Below are 23,216 nucleotides of genomic sequence, written 5' to 3'. Positions count from 1 at the left end.
CAAATTTATATTTATTATTTTCTCATATATATATATATATATGATAAAAAGCTGTAAGTGATTACAAAACAAGCTTTAAGGATTAGACACAGTAAAAGCAGCCATTGGAATACTTGGGGTTTACTAAATAACTAAATAAAATATTAAAGGATATTTTACCCTAATTCAATTGAACACTTGCATGAAAATTTTACAGGAAAGGTGCTAACAGTAACCAGAATCATTCAATGGACAAACCAATGGCAAAGAAAGGATTTTGTCATGCATGATACAAAGGTAGTCATTGAATAAAGAGGGAAATACTTGACCTACATCATCTACAGTGCCTTTGCAATCCACCTATAGGCTGACACTCCTTGGAAATAACAGAGTTCAGATTTTTTCCCTTGGACATCATATAAACTTCTCTGCAAGCAGAGAAAGCAGGAGATGCCTTTCAAAGCATACACAAAATCAAAGTGGGCCTCTTGGGATGTGCCTATCAGACTATAAGAAAAATTTACTCTCCATCCTGTGTCTGAAAAACTGTACTGGGCAAGAATAACTGCTGGGAGTTCCAGACGTACCCTGTGTCGGCTGATGATCTCCGGCGCTATTATGTACGGCTCCCCCTTCTGGCCCTTGGGCCCTTGGACACCCTGGAGGCGACCAGAAAAAACAAACCAGTGTAAGCTATCACACCATCTTTGTCAACATGTAAACAGCTAAGAGTGAAATGAAAAAATATTTGTTGGTGTTTTCGTAAGTGTACATAAACATACTGCAGTTTAGAGGTAGAGACTATGCCTAGCTTTGGAAATTTATTGTTTAGGAAAAAAAAGTGTAAACCCCCACAGTATATAAAAGAATGAATTTCTAAATTTTAGGGAGAAACCTCCCATTACCAAGGAGTGGTATTATGGGGTAGCACCTCCTAGCTAGAACTGATGCTGCACTTCCCAGGGCTGACACGTGCCCATGTAAATCCAGGAGCTCCACTGCTCACATCAGCATGATCCTGTGTATCTCACCAGGAAAAGCCAATAGTTTAGCCATGGGGCAGGTAGGAAAAGGATAGTTTCATCAGCAATTTTGAGTTTAATATTATTTTATTGCTGTTGATTAAAGCTGTACAGGTTTTCCTACAGCAATCTCTCTGCAAGACCTGACCTTCTGGCCCTGGCTACAATGCAATGACTGAACACAGTGCTGTGTGTCCATGCTGAGTCTGCACCAACGCTCTGCTGGGCCAAAAAGCCCCACATTCCCTTCGTTAAGAAATGTCCCATTAACCCAACCCACGTGTGAATGAAACTCACTCCAGCAAAGTTCTTTAGCTTCAGATACTCACTTACTGCCAGCTACTTACAATGCTACCAGGGAAACCAGAGAGTCCAGGAGTTCCTGAGTCACCAGGGTCACCTGCTGTCCCATTACAGCCATCATGACCTGGTTTCCCCCTTGGTCCTGGCTGGCCTGGATGACCCTGTTGAGGAAAAAAAAAAAGTGTTTATCTATCCATCTGTTTCTAGTTTTCCTTTTCCTGTAGTCACAAAGTATTTAGACATTCTCACATTAAGCCCAAGGCTTGGATCCATGGGAAACTAGGAATTTCAAAGACAGCAACAGACAGTGCCTTTTTTTAATATAGCTGCAGCTTGAACCAGATGCCCCAGACAGCATGAAAAAATGAGTTGGTGAAGGACCTCTCAGAAAGGGTAAGAAAGCTATGTTCAATGCAGGCTCTGTTAGGCAGAGAACTAAGTCAGATGAGGCTGCTGTGCAGGGATCCACCAAGAACTGGGATTGTTAAGCATTTCAGTGCTTCACGCTGGAAGAGTGGGAAGAAATGTTCCTCACTGAGTTCGAACAGCTTCCAAGCCAGGAAAAAAGTCAAAGATGCTGTTGGAGCTAGATTGAGTGTCATGTTGAGGCTGTGAATATGGAAGAAAACAGCAGGGCTCAAGGGTAGCGAGCTGGGGGCACTCCAAGACCTTGACACAGCACCTCTAAAAAGTTACTCTGGTCTCAAATTATATTTTCATTGCTGTTCCTACATTCACCTTAACTGCTGTTGTGTCTGGTTTGTACTGAGGCTGATGAGAAGCAAATCTTCCCTTGAGCAGCTCTTTGTTCCAGCAGGCTCAGTCACAAAAAACCAGAAACTAACATAAAACATTTCTCCCTTCTCCTTTATCTATAGCAAGAGTTTTCTCTTTCCTTTTGCTCCATTGCTTAGAAAAAAATAGAAGAATATCCATGTCCTTATTCAGCTCCACCAAATATTGCACTCCTCATGCCAGAAGAGACTCAGTCTTTCCACCATTCTCTCTTGGCTCCCAGCCCCACATCTTAGCACTGTGCCATTGTGGTTTCTGCAGGTGTCTATCTACCTGCCTTCCCATGGTCAGTGAAAAAACTGGTTGGAAAATATAAGGGTGCCTGAAGGGTAAGGCAGCTCAAAGGGAGTACACAAATAAATGCAGATTCAAGTTCTGTCTGAAGGTATTTATCCCTCACAATACAACATGCAGAGGTCAGGGAGGCAGGACTGAAAAAGAAAACATGCCCAGGTAAGAGAAGCAGTCCAGTTATAGCAACACTGGGCTTCAGAGGGGAGCAATTTACTCTGCTTCTCAGGATGTGTCAGTGCTTAGAAAAAAAACTCAGCATGATGCAGTGAGTTGAACAAGATCCTTGGCTCAGGAGTGTTAATAGAAATGGCAAATGCGGTCTTCTTTTTTTCCTTATAGAGTGAGAAAGAGGGACACAAGGAAGATTGTGAGAGAGAAATCCCTGAAACTTGATAGGAAGCTCTTCTGGAAACAAAAGAGGGTGAAAGTAGAGTGGATGTGGATGCGTGGGCTGCAAAGCGGGGCCCTGGTGTCAGGGAGCACTATAAAGGAAACCCAAGCCTGGGAACTCTGTCCAGGGATTCCAGTGACTCAGATTTCTTTGTTATTTTATGACACAAGATGTAAAGAAGTGTAGGCTGGGAAAATACTGTGCTGTGAACTTTACCCGGTTTTCCTCTTTGAGTGTTTCAGTTTCATAGACCTGGTCTTTTTGTTCAAAGTTTTACACTGTTTAGTGCTCAGTAAGATTTTTAAGACAATCTCAAGCATACCATAGGAGCTATAAAGCAAATTAACCATAGTTAGTATTCTTAAAATCACTGGTTGTTATATGAGCTTTGCAAATCAGAAATAATTAGGAATGACCAACTCATGTCCTTCGTTCACAAGCTTAAGAGTTGTGAAGCACTTATGTCACAGGTCTTTCCTACAAAAGAACATACTTAGCTGGGTAACCTCCAGAGACACAGGAAATTCCTACCCCTTTCTGCCCCTTTTATATGGGGATTTCTCCATAGGGCAAAGCAAATGGACCTTAATTATCTGAGGCAATGAGAGGGAGCACAGATTTTGCTCTTTTGTTGTGTATCTGCAATTCCACTCATTTCAGCAAATGTCCTTAGCTGAAAAGTGTGTATGTGACTGATGCAGAATTTAACCCAGACATTTTAATTAAAGTACAAAGGCTTTAAACTAGCCTGCAATATTTCCATTTAGTGATTTCTTAAAGATGAAGTAACCCGCTACTTACAGGAATGCCATCTGCCCCGGGGAATCCAGTGACTCCTCTTTGTCCCTAGAGTGAAACAGCACAATTAAAATGATGTTCTGTTAGCATTTTGCTTATTAGCTAAAACATTTGATATTCAAAAGTTACCACTTCTCCTTTGGGTCCAGTTATTCCTGGGTATCCTCTTTCACCTTTGTGACCTTTGGGACCTTGCACTCCTGGGATCCCCATCAATCCTGGTGGTCCAGTGAATCCCTGTGATCCAAGGAGTCCTGGCTGGCCCTGATAAAAACAATAAAACAGCATTGACATAGGAACAGTTGAGATGCATGAAGCTGGATAGGTTATCACTCCTGCAATGAAGTCAATCTCTCAAAGAAAAAATAAACACAGATTTTATTTCCATCCCAGTAGGCCAGGCTCTTTGATAAAAGTCATCTGAAACACCACACAGAAATTCCAGCAGCAGTGACTATATTGCATACGTGGTCACAAAATGAACACATGGATATTAGCATTCAAATCAATATTCACTACTTCAGTATTCATGGCCACTCTACATAACCACTCTGTTTTCTTTGGAATGAGGTTTCTCAAGAGCGATTCTCCTACAATATAATGTATGACACTCCAAACAAGTAAAATATATTAACTGTGAAATTTGCTTATTGGCCATATTTATTACAATTCGTGTCTGATATTTAATGGCAGGAATTTCTGCCCCTTTAGTGACAATATTTCTGTTCAGCAGTGGAGCCTGAAAATGATGGGACATGGATGGATCCACACAGGTTGAAGAGTTGCACACAGGGCTCCCTGGTCATCCTGCCTTCACGCCACTTCAACCATTGTTTCAAAATAATCCCTGTTGGCTGCCAGCATCACAAGGCTAAAAAGAGGAAAAAACAATTTTGAAATGACACAGTGGTGGTTTAAGTAATGGATTGTGACAGTATGTCTGAGATCTGTGAACTGAAGTATTTGAACATTGTTCCAGACGTAGCATCACCGAAGGCACACATGTTTTGCATGTACTCACTGCACTAATAACATTAATAGTACATTGCTGCAATCTTTTCTGGAGAAATATGTTTTAAATGGGGCAAAACACCATTTACCAAGAATTCAAATTAAGTCAAATCTAATGAAAATTGTTTTTAAAATGCAATTAGATTTTTTTCTCAGACCAGGCTGGAACAGCACAAGTATCTCACAAAGGAGAAGAACTACAGCAAACCATGAACCAATGCATATATATTCATTCCAGAAAGCTGATTAAAAAATACTATTTTCTTTTAGTATAAAATACTCACAGTCTTGCCCGTGCCTTCAAAGAAAGAGCTAGAAGGTGAATGCAATTCCTATTCAAGAGTTCAACTTCATTTAATGCCATTGAGGTGGAAAGAGGGCAGTGTGAGGACTTGAAAAAAAGAAACCTGAAGATAGCCTAATTTCTTTGGATCAGGAAGTTGTACCAAAGACACTGAACAATGCCTTACTGATATTAGGTAAAATTTATTTTAGTCTCATAGGCCCATTTGTGATATGCTTAAAAAACTTCATAGTCAACAACTATCTAAAATAAGCATTTATCCGTGCTATAGTTGTTTTCATACCACATACCCCCCATGACTGAAACACAGCTTACTTCTCTCTTCAGAAACAAATCAATTTTCCACACTGCTTCCATACAAAATGGTTGTCACAACACTTGGGGTAGGTCTTATATTTTAAATCTTATTGTATCACATCATATGAGTCCGTATTGAGAAGCTGACACAGCCAAACAGAGTACAGAACGGAGTGCAAGCCTTTAATTTTGGAAGAAGACTAGAAATGAGCCAATATGTACAGTATGTACAGTATGATCCATACTTGTAGAGTATGGATCTTTTGCTCTGCTATTATGACTGATTTGACAAGACTGATGCTTTAGGAGCACTGCCAAAGGACAACACAAATTCAAGTGTTTGAGCTGTCAGTGTGAAAGAGAATTCCCTCTGCTTACAACTAAACCTGACTTTATACAGCATCCTTACTTTTAAACCAAGTCTGCTTATGTGGATTATTAGGTGCTACGAGGCCAATGTCTTTTCATATTAACTGAGAAGAAACAAAGATTACATGAATACATCTAAATATAAAAGAACTTGTGCTGGCAGGAGGCATACGCATCTGAACAAGCAGCTGCTTGTTCATTTCCCTATGCCAGGCACTTCTGACTACTACAAATGCATCTACCTCCACCAGTAGTAGTTCTTTTTTTTTTTTTCAAAATGCAGTGAATTTCTAAAATTTCTAAAATTTGTTCTGTGGAGGTGCAGATTCCAGTAGACGTATTTTCTGTGTTGCCTGACTCAAATGAAAAGATGCTGATTAAAAGCAGTGGAATAATGACTTAAATATGAACCAGAATTTTTCAGTGTGAGTTCCAAGATCAGGAAAAAGAAAATCTTTCTTACACCACATTTTCTCTACTTTTCTTACCTATTATGGCTCAAAATTTATGTATATAGGAATTGACAAAATACATATGAGCATGCCCCACGAAACCACCTTTTTAGGGAAATAAACATTTCATTCATTAAAAAATTGAATCAGTGATTTTTTTGGGGGTTGTTTTGGTAGAGAAGTATAAATTCTTATGCAAATATCAATCAAAAAAATTTCAATTTTACTCTAAAGCCTTAAAATATTATTCAATGTTTAAGGTAGCTTATTCTTCCTCATGCACTCAAATCTAGAAAGGAACCTTTAAAAAGGTTCAAAAAGGATGGAAACATATCCATTACATCTGCAAAGAACACTGAAAAATAATTAAGATTAATTTGTAGATATTTGATTTGGCTCCAGTTGCATTTAATTTCTGAAAATAAATGTTTCAGTTGCTTCTTCAAAGAAAGGAATACATGGGTTCTGAGCACTGAAAATGCCACTTCATTTTTGGAGTACCTGAAAGCCAGAATAAATAATCTAAATTCCAAAAACCAATCATCCTCCTGAGATAAGCAAGCCATCTCTTTATTGCCCCTCTACCCTCCTTTAGAGGGCAGCTGTCTGGAGGTAGCACACATGTAAAACTCTTCACTGCAGTTTCTGATAAAAGGCTGGTTATGTTCAGGATTTTCAGATCTGTGCCTGGCTTTCTACAGGCACCATGCAGAGCTGTAGATTTCAAAGGTGGTATTGCACGGAATGTGGTTACCTCTCAAACTCCTGCATCAAATACCACTCTCCCACTTCCAGTCCCATTTTCCTGTCTGGTGTGGAGGAAGAAATAAACAAGGAATGGAAAACAAGGAATGGAAAACAAGGAAGAGGACTGGGCATCAGCACCCCTTCCCCATGCTTTCCTGGTAGTTATCTGGTCATTTGTTTGTTCAGGAATATGGGTTATTTAATGTAAGGAGAAGAGAATAGATCCTCGTGGAACTAGTTTAACACAAGGTGAGAGTCAGTGCTAGGGAAATACTTAATATCATGACAATGTTTGTGTAATTCTTCAGCCAATTAGTACCTTGGCTTGTTAACTGAATTAACTTTGTTAACCTCTGTTAACTCTGCTTCCTTTATCTTAGGTCTTTTGTTGGACAAGTATGCCCCCTTTTCATTAGCAAGTGACCTAAGAACATTCTCTCTTTGGCAAAGGTCACTGAGGAGATTTAAGCAAAGACAATCAGTTTGAAATGTTCAGTCAAACAAAGCATGACTCAGTTCTTACCCCAAATACCCTTGTGTGGCACATGCCATGCATGGTACTACTCTGTCTGTGCCCCTGGAGGGTCAGAAATTCTAGAGAATTTGCCAAAGCTGTAAAACTGTGCTTGACTTAAAATTTCCCGGTCTTAAAAAAAAAAAAAAAAAAAAAGCCAAGAGGAACATATCATCCGTGTCATATTTCAGAAAACTCATTAAGATCTTTCTCTTATACATGCAGTGCCCTTGCCATTTCACTAGGGTGAACTGGACCTCTTCCCTAGTCCAGAGCATGGCAACATTACCCCATGTCACTCACCACAGGACTTACAGGCTAAGAGGCTCACTGAAGTGTGCGTGGAATGCCATGGCCAGTACCTCTGAGAGAGTGCATAAAAAGAAAAGGAAAAAGCGGGCTGATGGACTATCTTGAATATTAACAAGAAGTTCTTTCATTGTTTTTGTAATTCCACAGCCCTTTAGTTGAATTATAAAGCTCCCAATGTCAAGACATACACCTAAATAGGCAGTCCCTGGTTTGCTCTTCCTGCAACTTCAGCTGACTGGAAGAGGTCTCACAAAATTCTTGTGGCCAGCCCAGATATTGTGCAAAAACTATTTACAGAGAGGAGCAAAGGTTGGAAATTAGAAAGCCTGAAGGAAATCTCCCCAGAAAATATTTGCCATGTTATACATACATTGTCACTTGTCCAGTAACAGGCATGAAAGAAAATGCTGCCAAGGTTGTGACTGAATTAAATAGCTACATTTTGCAATTAAGTACCAGTGGACGTAAGAAGATCCTGATCAGACTTTTAAATTTGTACTCAATGTTCATGTTTTGCAGCTTAAATTTTAATTTCCAGTTCTTTTACCATCAGTCAGATGAAAGAGATCTCATGTTGCAATACTTTCTTCCTTCTAATTTACTGTTAAATTTACAGTGTGGAAACAAAATTGACAGAGGAGGGTGTGCTAATTTTGGGAGCAACCAAATGTTTGATGTGCTATACAAAGAGAGATGCAATAAATGACAGTACCTGCTCCAAAGGTTTTAAAACACAGAAATCATGAATTGCTGAGAAATCCACCTATCAGGGTGGAGATACAAGGACAGAAGAAAACTGTTGATTTGCAATAAAGAGGAGGCAGAATCAGAGTTTCTACAGAACTTCACAGCCACTGAGCCCATTTCTCCATGTTTCATTACATATAACCATTTTGCAATTGCTTCTGGTACATGGAATGTGATGATTCAGTATTCCCCACATGGAAATGAGCCTTGTAGACCATCATTTCTTTTAACAGTGGACAAAAAGAAAGGAGGTTAATTCCCTGACATTTTAAAAAGGTCACTGGTGAAAGGACAAGTTCATTTCCTGCAGGAAGGGTGATCTGACCATGACAGACAAGCTGGAGCTGGGATTTTTTGTAAAAGCTCTTAGTCTGGAACGGTCTCTGTAAGAACAGATGGGGAAAGGATGTGACAGCAAGGACCTCAGTGCACTCTACTCAGTGAGACCAGCAAGCAGAACAGACAGCAACTCAACAGGGAATAAAATAATTTATAAGGAAAATGAGCAACTTTTGAGCTGACTAAAAGTGCTAACCCAGGAAAAGACATCCCTCCAGGCACACAAGAAAGAAACAGAAGTTTTTAAATGTAATGCTGGCAAAATGTGGAAAACAGGGTGCAAATATGGGAATTTGTGATTCTTTCAGGTTGTTTTAATGGATGTATTGCACTAAAGCAATCACTGACCCCCAAATAAAAAATGTATGACCTTAGAGCTCCCACTACCCCCAAAAATGTAAACTACAAGGAAGAATCTCAAGAACCTGATGTGGCACAGAGAGTCAGACTAGGATGAGCATATCACCTGGCATTTCTGCTGGAGCATAAATCCAGGAGGTTATCTAAGAGTATATGGATTAAATGTATTAGAGGGGAATATGTAGGGGAAGGGTTTGGGGTTCAGCTCCATGAAGTGCACACTTTGTCAGAAATACTTCACCTATGGAGTTGCACCACTTTGGGTGAGAGAGGCAGAGAAAAGCAGACCACATGGAACACTTGCTGTCATGGCATGGTTTGACTCAGCAGCTGCTTCTGGTGGCACTGGGCTGCCCAGTATAGACAGACCTCCAGAGACATTCAGACACTAATGGGTGCAACACCTACCATGATACAGAAGAAAATGGAACATTTATGTACCTTCCATCATTATGTCATGCATTGGTGATGTAGTTTGAATGGTTCCATCCACCTCAGCAACTCAAGAGTTTTGTTTAAGCAAGACTTAAATGCTTTTGAAATTCCACCTAGGAAGAATAGATCAAAACAATCCATGGAAGGGTAGGAAATACAAATACACAGGGCAAAACACAACCAATGCCAGCCACTGGACAAAAAGATCATCTGAGAGAAAAAAATCCTGAAGTTTGTGCAGGCTTGGTTTTTAATCATATTAGCATGTTACTTTATTTCTGTGTCTTCGGGACGTCCTAAAAGACAGATGCCTTGCAATAGTTTGCAGTGAGCATTCAGAAGCTCCTCACTAGATGGCACCAGCCATTGCTGCTGCACGCAGCCCCCACCACTGCAGGTGCAGGATTCCAGACCATGGTACAACCTTCAGGAAATCTGATAAGGAGTTCAGATAGGGTCAAACTGTCCTTGAGTGAGGTCTGAGGCAACAAAAGCAGGTTTCTGCCAAAATGTCTGTAAGTGAGATAGCTGGGCAAGTGCAAATAAAATGGGATTAAATGCATCATGCAACTGAGCAGCATGGCTGCCCAAAGTGAAGGTGTTCTGTCATTCAACTTATATTTTGTGTAGTAGGCACACTTGGTCTTCTAAGAGAAATGAGAAAAGCTTATTACCTTACTTCTTCACTGTATTGGTAAATTTACATTTACTGTGACAGGCTTGAAAATTCTCAAATTTATCTTCTGAATCTGTATTTTTAGTGTAGGGCTGGCATTAACTTCTGCCACCACACTGATACCAAAAGGGGAGTCTTATTCTGATATTTTGGACATTTGGTAACAACATGGTTACCAGTGTACCATGGCACCAGGAGGAGATGGGGCCTCTGTTGTCTAACTAGAATATTGATAAGCAAATCAAACTTTTCTCTTGTGCCTTAAGCTGTGTGATATTTAATTCTTAAACACAGAATATCACTGAAAGAATCAGCAGGCTTTAACAAAAAATTACATAACTAATGGTTATTTCTACTTTTTTTTTTGTGTTTTGCTACTTTAGAGGAGGTTATTTAGCTGAGTTTCACATTCCAGCTCTTATTCTCAGAAAAGACTTTCCTTCTCATTTGTTAAAAAGCTTTTTTTATTTATAAAAAAAGTAAACAAAAAATTATAAAATTCGTTTTAAAATAACTAAAAAAATGAGGCTAGTTCAGCCTAGTGGCATGGTAACAATCTGCTGTTCTTTTAACTTCATTGTCCGGACGTACAATATTTTCTCTCAGGACAGTGGTGACCAAATTACATTACCATTAATTCCAGAGCAGTGATTCAGCTTGCAGAAGGGTGGATTTATTTTATTTTTTTCTTTTTTCATTAAGGAAGGAATACATGTTAAATCTTCATAAAAAAAGAACTATGAAAGCATTCCCTTTACCAGAAGCCACATCCCTTTTCTATGCTCAGTAATGAAATAATTTTGTACTGTTTTCTGTTCCCACGGTTTGATCTAATTTGTGATCTTCCAGAAAGCTGCTATGTCACCCAAGAAGATAAAACATGTGCAAAAGTAAATATATGCTGGAATGTAGGTCAAGAACTCAACCAGTTAATAGTTTCTTCATGTCACAAAATACACAGGAGTAAATGTCAGAAATGCTTTCTGTGCTGTGCAGTGCTTCTGTAGTAAGAACAATACTGGGACCACAGCAATGATCTCTCCAAGAAAAGCATAAGAAAGGGCAAGTCTAGACAAAACCACACGAGGATTTCCATACTAAACCTTCAAAATGTCATTGCATAGAGGAAAGGAGAAGAGGATGGTGGACAAGATGTGGGAAAGAAGCGCTGGGCAGAGGCAAAGAATGCTTTTGTTTGCAGACTCAGTAAGGGGATATCTCTGAAAACACAAAGCAGAATCTCTGCTGAAGTATGGCTAAACAGACAAACTAGGAAATTTAGCTTCAGAATTAAGACATATAATAGCAAATGTATCTCTCTAGTAAGCATGCTCTACTGAATTATGTGAGAAGGCTTGGAATGACTTGAAAGGCACTGAATTTTTTAAGTATTGTATTTATAGAACAGATGTAGACATTTATCTACAGTTATCTGTAGATAACATAATGCAGTTTATCTGCAGTGTAGTTATCAAAGATCACATCAGGTGCAGGTGATATCTCATGGTATGATATCCTAATGCAGATATTCAAACTAAGTCAAGCAAATGCACCTGAATGTGCCGATTTTTCTTAAGTGTCTATAAAAGGAGCCCAGGTTTCTAGCTCAAAAGTTGACCTCACATCCTTGCTTTCTAAACTGTACAAGAAGGCAATACCCCAAAGATCAAGTCCTGAAATAGTGGATTTAGCAGTTAGAATTAAGACTGAAAAATCGTGCTGCATGAAAAGGAAGCTGATATAAATGCAATGCATTTACTTAACCTGGCAGACAATACATGGCAGAAATGCTGCTACTGCTAGTACAAAACAGTAGGATTTTCTTGGAAGTTAGACATATTTCAGTATTAAAGAGTAATCAGATGATAATGGTGTGTGTTCAAAAGCATATCCATTTATTCAATGTTAGCCTGAGAGTGAAAGTGCAGTTAACAGAGCTATTCACTTTATGTTGGTGAAACTGAGACTACCAAGCTAAGACAACTATAAAATCAGAAAAAAACTCCTACTTCAGTGACATGTAAATACTGTCCCTTTGACTACCATCTAAATTCTGTTTTTGAGAAAGAGGTAACTGAAGTTAAATTTGGAGATGTCAACTTTGAATGAACTTGAATAAACTTGAATGAGCTAATGATGTTTTACAGAACACTAAAATGACATTGATTTATACTTGTCAAATGTTCATTACTATGTAATTAATTGGAGAAGGTTAGTTTGACAGCCAACCAAAAATTCACCAGAGAGGAAAATCACCATGCCAAATATGCTCTTATAACCAGACAATTATCACACTGATGGGTGTGGACAAGGAGCAGGAGGAAGCAGGGAACTCCCAGTTACTCTGGGACAGTGACATCTGCTGTATCATGCTCACGTAAAGGAGCAGACTTTTTAGTTTTTAGTTCCATGAGTATATTTATAGAACAAAATTCTGTTCATTCAACATGGGTTTTTACAGGATCAAAAAAGACAAAAAATTTCCAGGGCACCATAGAATGCAGTGTAATCTTCCTACTCTGCTAGTATCTGCATCAAAATTATTTTTTTAAAGTTCTTTTCATTCTTTCTATTCATTTTATTACCATCATAATATTAAGATCAGCTGCTTTCTGGGACTTTTTAAAAGCATACCTCGCACATATTGCCAACAACTTGGATAATGCAGTTGGTTGGACAGCTGTAAGATTGCTGCTTGGCTAACTGGTCTTTCTCAAGGCAAGACAACAACCAGCACCTGCTTGAGTTAGAACATTCAGTCATAGACACAAGAGCCAATCTGCCAGCCCAATTGCTTTCAAATGGCTTTCAGTGGTGTGTGGGAGTGTTCTCAAGATCCTAAAATTCAGGAAGTTCAACACAGATGTTTTCTGTCAGTAGGCGTTGGAAACACCAATAGTAACATCTGTTCACTTTTCATATTTGTGAGAACATTTCTTTTTTTTGGTCCAAAAACCATTCACTGTTGAAATTTCCAAATTGTGCAACTGGCCAAAATGTTAAGCTCGTTAGGCTCCATGAGTTTAAGAGTATGTGAAAATTAAAACCCCTGCAGGAGTTCAGCCTATCGTATGCCAATTTTTCCATTCTGTGTTCTTCTGTTTAAACAAAAGCGTAACTATTTTTGTGGTGGGAACAGCTATCAAAACTGACTTGATCATGCAAATAAAAGTTACTATTGGCTGTTTTAACTACAGAAAGAATTTAATTCTCTTACAGAGGCTGTGACTTTTTAGTAATTTGTGTACTGGGATACCCTCTCCACATGGGAGCCCAGAACACATGTTCCAGCAGCATGTACAAGAGACTCGGCACAGACCATCGCGCTCCGGTCATGGGAATTTACAGTTTGGGACAGTCTCTGAGTTCCTGACAAGGCCAGATGATTGGCTCTGAACCACCAGGAAGGATGGTGGACTTTAAGGCAGATGTGTGCAGCCATATGAAGAGTTACTGTCGTTACAGAATCAGAGACACTTTTTTTTTCCTAGCCCTTCTAGACAGATGAGCCTCAAGAGCAGTGGGGTGCTATGATATCATCTGAACAGAGTTTGTACAGTTGTTTCCTCTACATGATTTCCCAACCTTGATGTATCAATGCATATGGTCTAGAAATATCAGTAAGTGGGACTCTGCTGAAACGTGCTGTTGAGTCAGCTTACACTAGCTAAATCAACCCTTATGCCTTCCAGTGTACGTGGGTTGTTAACCTCACAAATATTCTAACGCAATCACTTTGATGGTTGTTAAGCAGGGCCTGCCTTCATGTTGGGTTTGTCTCCAGAATCAACACATCGTCTAAATAATCTGTAATCTATGAGAAATCTTCCGTTAGTAAATAGAAATACTGAAAATTATCAGCAGTTGTCTTTTATATCATACAATTATGTTCCCTGCACAAACTCACATTAAGTTTTTACAAGTTGGCAGTACTAGATCAAGCTGAATCATAATCTAGGGAAGCAAAATTATTTGGAGAAAGTAGTATGGCAACCAATTACTTGGAGAACTCTCTGTGATTCTGTGAAGTCTTCTTTTTTTTTTTTTTTTTCCTTTGAAATCAGGAAGGAGAGTAAAAATATTTTCCTTTGAATTATTAAGAAAATAGTTCTGTATCACCTACCTGGAAAAAAATGAATGTAACTTGTGATAATAGTCTTGGAGAGGGTCAGGGGTGGAATATGAACTTGAACAGGAAGATTCTGAAGATCCATTACAAAATATCTAGTTTTTCTGGTAGACTCAGTTTGAGGTAGCACTAATGGGGACCAAGAGTGCCCACACATCTTCTGCAGATTCCAAAATCTCATCACTCATGGGAAAGGATGTTCTGGAGAACATCACCAGCAGACAGTCCCACAGCTGTTCAAGGAGAAAGCCTATTTATCATTTCAAATGTTGATTTCAAAAGCTACTGGGAATTTTTTAACCATTTATTGTAGGCAGTATGGGCTATGGAACTTCTTCAGCAAAGGATTGGGATAATAATCAGAGCAAACCATTTTGTTTGATCATAAAATCATGGAATGGTTTGGACTGGAAGAGGCCTTAAAAATCTTATTCCAGCCCTGTTACCAAGGGCAAGGATACCTTCTACTACACCAGACTGCACAAAGTCCCATCCAATCTAACCCTGAACAATTCCAGGAGTGGAACATCTACCATCTCTCTGGGTAAGCTGTTCCACTGCCTCACCACCCTCATAGTAAAGAATTTCTTCCTAATATCTAATTTACACTTGCCCTCTTTCAGTTTAAAGCCAATACCACATGCCCTGGTGAAAAGTCCCTCTCCAGGATTTTTGTAAGCATCCTTTAGATACTTGAAGGCTGCTAAAAGGTCTCCCTGGAGCCTCTTCTCCAGTCTTAACAGCTCCAGGTCTCAGCTTGTTTTCATAGGAGAGGTGTTCTGGCCCTCTGATCATCATTGCAGCCCTCCTCTGGACTTGCTCCAGTAGGTCCATGTCCTTCTTATGCTGGGGGCTCCAGAGCTGGACACAGCACTACAGTCAGGATCTCACCACAGTGGAATGCAGGGGGAGAATTACCTTCCTCAACCTGCTGGTCACATCATCTGGTTTTGATCCAGCACAGCATGTGTTGGCTTTCTGGGCTGCAATTGAGTTGAGTCATGTTAAGCTTCTTGCCCACCAACACCCCAAGTCATTCTCAGGGCTGCTCTCAATCTGGTCATCCCCCAGCCTGTATTGATTGCGCTACTCCAACCCAGATGCAGCACCTTGTACTTGGCTTTGTTGAACTTCATGAGCTTTTCACACTGGATGGCATCCTTCCCCTCCAGCATGCTGACCACACCACACAGCTTGGTGTCATCAGGAAACTTGATGAGGGTGCACTTAGTCCCATTGTCCATGCAGCTGACAAAGATGTTGAACAGTGCTGATCCCAAGACCAACCCCCGAGGAACATCACTCGTCACTGCTTTTCACTCGGACATTGAGCCATTGACTGCAACTCTATGTGTGTGTCCACCAGCCAATTCCCTGTGCGCCAAGTGGTTCACCTGTCAAATCCCCGATTCTCCAGTTTAGAGACAAGGATCCTTTACTCCTTTTCATTCTGCAGATACTGAGGGAGTCAAGGCACTGCTAAATTCTAATGGCAAGTTGCTTTTACTTTGAAGGATATGCCTTTAGTTTGAGAGGTCTTGGAGAAAATTTAGGTTGCTCTCTAACTGGTAGCAAATGCAGGTAATGTGGAGGAAAAGAGAAGCCTTCCAGACAAGGAGAAACAATAGAGGGAGCTTATCCGTTCTATCAGAACACCAAAGAGACTGCTAAACAATTTGTCATAACTACTCATCTGGGTCCCATCGCTGGGGACTGGTTTCAGGCTTCAGCTTGAGGAAAATATCCTCAGTATTTCAGATTCTGATCCTAGAGTGTCTCTAAGCTTTGTTAAATTAGTGTCTTCTTGGCTAAAACACAGTCTCCTTACAGGATTAGCTGTGTCAAAGGAATTAGTGATGTGCAGTGATGCGCTGTCTTTGTGAACTTTTTAATGTACTTGCAGAGATGCTTCCATCAGTCTCATGGGAGAGGCTGCATTTATTGACAAAGGAAATTGAATTGCTGGTGGCGAAATGGTCAGAATGGCACGGTTCACAGGTCAACCATGACCCCAAACTTCTGCTAAGATGCCTCTCTGGCTTTACTGTACCTGTTACAGGCAAGGATGAAAGGGAGCAAGAGATAAATGTGAAGCTTCTCCTCCTTTCCAAAACACGAATTAATGCTGGAACATCTGTACCTGAGATATATAGGTCTTGGATTCTCCAGGTCCCTGAGAAGATCTCAACTACCACATGGAGTGTCAGCCTTCTGTATTTTTGACAGAGAGAGTAACAAATGCACTTTTATTGATGTGGTTCCTTTGAATTTTTGGCTCTCGCGCCTCCCTTTTTTCATGAAACAATATTTTCAACTTTTCTGACTGTTTCTGCATCTGGGAGAACCTAAGGCTTTTATCTAGCTACTGAAAAGAACCAATGCTAGCTCTCCTATCCAAGTTAGTGCCTATAACTTTCATTACTTCTTTTTGTCAAGAGATAAAGAGCATTTGCTATATGAGAGCAAACAAACTCTGAGCAATAGTGTTATGGAGGCTACAGTGCTTGGTACAGACTGATGATGTGGATGGCTGAATGGGTCATGATGGCCTGGATATTGGTAACCCACAAATTACCTGGGCAATAAAAAAGACTATTGAAATATTACCTGCTCTAGCTGACCCTGCTTGAGCACAGGTGGTTGGACTAGATGATCTTAGAGCCCTTTCCAACCTCAGTCATTCTGTGATTCAGTGAAATATGGCGATACTGATATTCAGAATCCTCTTTAAGACCCTGCAATTTAGCTGTTTGCCTATTCTATTGCTTAGATTTTTTCCTGTCTGTGATGTCTGTCGATTTTTTTTTCTGTCTGTGTACATATTTATTCTCTCTTTTGTTTGCTGTCTTCAGATCTCTGTGTATCTAACACAAGCCATAAAGCACTCTAGTTTCCTTAGAACAGATAAGGGGTGGGAGTCACTGACATGAGGTGGAATACTTTCTTACTGTTAAAAACACTGATAATTACTATGAAGTTTTTGGTAAAGTTAGCATTATTGACAAAAGCCAAGATGCAGGTTTATAGCTATCTGCCTGTGGAAAACTATAGCTGTGTGTTTGTTGCAGACATACTTATGTATGTGTGAGGTCTCACATATCTTTACAGTTTACATGGGTGTTTACAAGAAAAAACAGCTTTCTGGTCCTGCAATGCTTTAATACTAAAATGGGATAGTCTGGCAGGATTTTTACTCACTAAAATCCTGCCAGACTATCCCTCAACCAACTGTACTGATTTATACAGTTAGGAATTAGACTGAAGAAGTTTCTGCCGTTATTTGTTTCCACCACAGGAAGACACCAACAAGCACTCTTAAGGATAAACCCCAAACTACTTTTTTATGAACGCAGCCTGATATTTCCATTACATTTTGACACAAAAAAGAAGGTGCACTTAAAAGGAGAGATTTGAAGAAAGATTTGGAGTAAAAAAAGATGACAGAGCTATTCAGCTTCCTCTGAATATTTTTGATTTAGAGCCATATTTCTCTTCCTACTTCCTCTGCCGCCTCCAAACAAACAAGAAACCCAAAATAGATTTTCACCAGATACAGGAAAAAAAAAAAACAAAACAAAAATTAAATTAGTCTTAATAAGGCTAACAGAATTTTCATATGGTAAGTTTCTATTAACAAGGACCAAAACAAAAATCAATGAAAACTCATTTTTAATTATGCTGGCTGAGGTAATGCAACATTACCTCAATAAATATTAACCCAACTGCAATGAAGAAAATCAGCAATTTTCCTATTTGCATATTCTTTTTGGTCTTGATGATTTTATCAATCTAATTCTTATACATGTCAGATACCTTTGGAAGATGAAACAATTCTAAGAGAATATGGTTTAGTAACCCCATGGAGATGATGCAATTCAGGAAGAATTTTAATGACGCATCATAAAGAAAGAATTTGAATTATTAAGCATGATAGATTGTGGACAAAAAAGAAAATCAAATCTATTTCCTCTCAGCATTTAATAAAACTGTTTAATTCGGAAGAGAAATATGGTTTAATATGATTGTCCAGTTAATTCTGATTATTTATAAAGGCCTGACTAGACAATGAGCTATGAATGTCTTAAATTTCAAGTTACACAGAAATTTAAATAATTTTAATTATTTTATGCAAAGTAGTTATGAGATTTCTGCAGAAGTTCCTCCTTGACTGAACTTTTCCCAATAAATTCAATTATTTGACAAAAAAAGTGAAATTAATGCACCTTGACTGTACAGCAGAAACATTAAGGAAAATAGCTGGAAATGTAATTCTAGGCATAGCAATGTATAGGCTTAGACTGCTTTTCAGCTGTTTGACTAAGCAACATGCTACTTCATTCAATTAGTGTCTTAGAGAACTGATGACTTTGTTACCCAATTGAATGTTTAATCCTTGTCAGCAGGAATCAGCAATGACTTGAGAAAACAGCTAAACAACAGGACCTGACATTCTCCATCACAGTGAGAACACTGTTGCCCTAAACTTTCCTTCAGATATAAGATACAGCTATTAATTGGTGTGTTTTTAAGGAATACAGCTTTCAACTTAGAAAGATTATTTACACTACCCAGACAATATGCAGGGTTCACTTGCTTCACTATAGATGAACAAATTAGTAGTATTAAGAAACCAGATTTTAGGAAAAACCCAACAAATGGGGGAAGAGGTTTACTTTTACCTTAATGTTTACCTCATGATAAAGAGTGGTTGTAGGATAAGCATGCAAAACTACAGCCTCATCATTCCTCAGTAAATGTGTGCAGATACTGATGAGGGCTTGAGATGGGTCTGTACTGAACTAAAGTGGTGTCATTCCTGTGTGCCAAACTGAAGATGGGAAGCACCCATGGATGGGTGCTTCCAGTCAACGTCCAGCACCTCCCCACACCCACCTCTCTGAAGCCCACAGTGAATTCTGTTCCACCTTTTTGCAGAAACACATGTGAGTATCACAATCCTTATCATGCCCCAAGGGTGCCACAGGTGTCAGACAAGCTCTTCTAAATTGAAGTGAATTTTGGTCAGTTTAAGATTTGCTAACTATTAGACTGCTTCAGCAGCAGCGATCCTTCATCACAGAGATAAACAGAGACTTGGAAAAACATTGCAGAAGACAGTTTTTGTGCAGCTGTTAACAAGTTCAGAGAAGAAGCGCAGAAGATATGTGTTGGGATAAAACACGCAGTGACAAAAATGTAAACACAAAAAGCCAGGCTGTGACCTAATTTAAGACTTGTTCAGTCACAGGCTAGCTAAAGCATGCTTCCACGCTCATAATTAAAAAAAACATCCTGAAATTTAAAACAACTGAAACCACACAACAGCGGGATTTCTTGCACTGTTCCAAAGATTAGTAGTGAAAAAAAAAAAAACAAAACAACAACCAGTTATATGTCTGAGATTAAATAGAAAGTATCCAAGAATCCATTTAAAATGCTTTTACCTTATTAATCACTTCTTTTCCTAAATCTAATGGAGCACATATATTTTAGTAAAAATGCACCAGTATCCATTCCAGATTAAAAAGAGCTAATGACACAAATGATCTTAAATTTTGGGAAATGAATTAAAAAGACTGTTGAAAAATCTACATTCTAGGTGTAATCAATGTGCCTTGTTGCACATCAGGCATGTAAAATGGCACAGATTGAAGCACAATGCTCTAGGCAAGCACAACTATCAGAGGGCACCGTGCAGGCCATTTTGAATGAGCACAAGAAAAAAAAATCTGAGAATTACTCCAGCAAGTCCTCACAGCAAAGCTGACTATCAGCAGCTGACAGCTTGTAAGTACACAAGAAGCTACTGACTGAAGTAAGTGAGACTTGATAAATGGGCATTTCACGACCTTCAGGATATGGCCCAAAACATGCTTGTCTTTTCAGGAAAATTTGATACTGCATTAGATGAGATTACACAATATGATTGTCAAAGCCTCACTCAAGATCAGCTGCCTGCAACCACACCTACTTATGTTTTTGCATGCAGTGGTTGAGTGGTGTGAGAGGGGCATGGGAAAATCTGTGAAGCAATTTCAAGTACCTCTTTTTAAATGCTCCTATGCATCCTTCCGCAGACTTAAATGGTATAATACTGAAAAATTATTTGCAATAAAGTTGGGCAATAAGCACTTTCAAAAATGGTACTTAGATATTCTTTTCTCCAAAGCTTAAATTTTATCTTGCAGAGACTCTTGCACTGCTATTCCTGATACACATCAGCACATGAAGTAGCCACCAACAGGCATTCCTGGTGGGGCTGCTGTCCTAGAAGTCAGGAACCACTCGTTGCATTCTATTGCCCTGCTGCTTCAGCCTAAAAAATTCAAAGTATGAGTTACTTCTGGTAAAACTAAGCCCATGCTAATTTCTTGGCTGAAGCTCATCAGTTCCTTTTCTGGAGAGATGGGTGTTATGCAGAGTAGCTGCTCTCCTCACTGTCCTTCCTAAGGACCATAGGAATCCAATGGGACAGTTGAGCTGTAAAAATGAAATTGGTGATTTTTGGGGTGTCTATTTTATGGGTCTGTTCAAATGAATTTGTCCCAAACTACCAGCTGCTTCTCACAGCATCTTCCAGACAAGTTTTTTCAGCTTTCTTTGGGAAGCAAAAACAAGGCATACTGCACAGCCATCTCTGTACCACCTTCTTCTGAGTGGATTTCCTTTTGCAGGGTGGAGACAAGGGGTGAACATAGGAGATCCTCCTTGTTGGGGGTGCTGCTGATCTGCCTTGCCTTAGGGAGTCTTAGGTGACACTGTGGACTATCAGCTCTTCCTTCCATCGATCATCAGGTGGACTGAGAGGAATGGGGCAGCACCCAGTACTCATATCCCTTCAATTCTGTGCAGTCCATCTTCCCCAAGTAAAGGACACTTTCTATCTCCATGCTATTATCTCAAATTTGCTCTACAAATGTAAAAAAAATGAACAGCTCATGCAGAGCACTTGTGGTTTTTTTACAAAGTTATGTAAAATTCCCACAACAATTGGAGAGATTAATTTTAATCCTCTGCATGAAGACTACAAAACTAAAAATGAGCACAAATACTATGAAAAATGAATGTCCCAAGGATACTTGCTATCACAAACATGAAATACAGAGCTTCTTGTTGAAGTTCTCCTACTCATTCCAGTCTATTCCCTCCTCTTTATATCCACAGAAAGACTATACATTCATGACAAACTAGTTTGATGAGTTCAGATAATTTTCCATTGCTGTTCCATGCAAGCTGCAGTCACGGCAAAGACTTAAGGCCTTCCTCAGGATCTTGTTCCAAAATTTTTCTATGTAGCCCAATGCCTAAACCCATCAAAGTCATTATGACAATGTTTGCATGTGGTGCTATTAGCTGATTTTTGAAGCTATAGCTGGAGAAACGAGGATTAGAAGCTTTGCTAGTAATTATAATCAGATGCCAGTAACAATCCTTGCGGTTTTGCCTGCTCGTTCAGTTGTTGCTCACATAGACTATCCACAACATGAGTAGGAAATTCCCGTGAGAAAAGATTCTGGAAATGAGGTCCAAATGGTGCACTCTATTGGTCTGAATGAAGAAAATAAACTTTTTTGGGTCAGTTTACTTTGATTGAGGCATCGCAGAATAAATTGAATATATGAGCCCAATAAATGACAAATCTTTTATCACTGAAATGTATTCACTTTTGCATTATTATATATCTTTATAATTTTAAAAAACTGTGGATAGAAAAAACTTACTGGAAACCAATACACACATACTTGATATTTTTATCTACATTGGTAAACAAATTTCTGACACATCAGTAAGTAAATAGACTGTAAAACATATCTTTAGACAAAATTCAATGTAGACAGATAAATAGTCTTGAGAGGGGAGGTTTCAAAAAAAAAATCTTAAGCTTCATGTAATATTAACAGGAATACAGTGTGCTTTCCACAGCACTGCTTGGAACGAAATGTTATGCCCATGGATGGTAAAGCAATGAATAAGCTGCAATGAATAAGTCGTGGTCATGAAGCAGTGTTTGAAGGCTGAACACGAATGCCAGAAAATCTGTACAATTAAGAGCTACTAGTCCTACAGATCCCAAGTAGGCCATTTAAGAGCTTATCACTCTGCTTGCTGTGGAAAATCAAAGTGAAACACAAGCTCAACCACTGCATACTTGCAGTTTTTCTGGCTCTTAAGGGCTAAACAAAGCAGAGAACATGAAGCCACAGAAGCCACCCATCCTAAGGGCAGTCTGAAGAGAGTTCAGCACTGGACTTAAAAAAGCTTCAAAACCAGAGCTGTGTAGAATTATTTTGCTGAATGAAAACAGAAATATGTCAGAAAAGGTTCTTTGTATGAATTGATTTAAAAGATAGTGGGGAGGAAAAATGGGACAGAATTCCTAATTACAAAACAAGCGTTTTAGTCAAAATGAGATAAAGTGCCAACTCTTGAGCTAGTGAGTAAATACAGCCCTTACAGGATAGATGGCAAGTTCAGGTTCGAGCCTAGAGCACAGCTGCATATTTCTTTTCTAAAACTGTTTTTTCATCATAGTCTCAAAAAAAAAAGAAAAAATAGTTTTGCCTTATTTAGGAATAAAATATCACAAGTCTTGAAAATATTTCAGGTCAGCAAAACTGGCTCTGTTAACATTTGTTCTGCCATATACTACCCAAGAGCAGTCTCCTTGCTTTAATGCTGGAGGACAGCATGTTTGGATCTTGCTGTCTCCTGCTTTTTACATCTGCTATGCTGTGAATGGAGTCAATGTCACCATGCTGGCTCTGCTGGCCTTTTTCCAGCCTAAGATTTCCTCATGCTGGAGGGAATTGCTTCAGCTGCTTTTACAGACCAACTTTAATTCCCCTTTCCTCTGCTACAGTTTACCAAAAGGGCATTGTGCGGAAATTTAATCTTCCTTTTTTTTAAATCTTCTTTCCAACAGTGTAAATTCTTATTAATAT

General features: G+C 39.1%; 1 protein-coding gene across 4 annotated transcripts in view; it reads right to left on the bottom strand.

The window, feature by feature from the left end:
• Positions 1 to 23,216, bottom strand: part of COL4A2 (collagen type IV alpha 2 chain) — a 140,399-nt gene that overhangs the window by 47,676 nt on the left and 69,507 nt on the right. For all 4 annotated transcript variants that reach the window (XM_068180135.1, XM_068180138.1, XM_068180136.1 and 1 more), the window contains 4 exons: positions 3,712 to 3,846; positions 3,586 to 3,630; positions 1,349 to 1,465; positions 567 to 638 (listed from right to left, as the gene is read on the bottom strand). In XM_068180135.1, coding sequence (XP_068036236.1) covers positions 567 to 638; positions 1,349 to 1,465; positions 3,586 to 3,630; positions 3,712 to 3,846 — 369 coding nt within the window. The remainder of the gene's footprint in view (positions 1 to 566; positions 639 to 1,348; positions 1,466 to 3,585; positions 3,631 to 3,711; positions 3,847 to 23,216) is intronic.

This window comes from Anomalospiza imberbis, chromosome 2, assembly GCF_031753505.1.
Source record: "Anomalospiza imberbis isolate Cuckoo-Finch-1a 21T00152 chromosome 2, ASM3175350v1, whole genome shotgun sequence".
In the NCBI taxonomy this organism is placed as follows: Eukaryota; Metazoa; Chordata; class Aves; order Passeriformes; family Viduidae; genus Anomalospiza; species Anomalospiza imberbis.
This window is presented reverse-complemented; position numbering and strand designations above follow the sequence as displayed.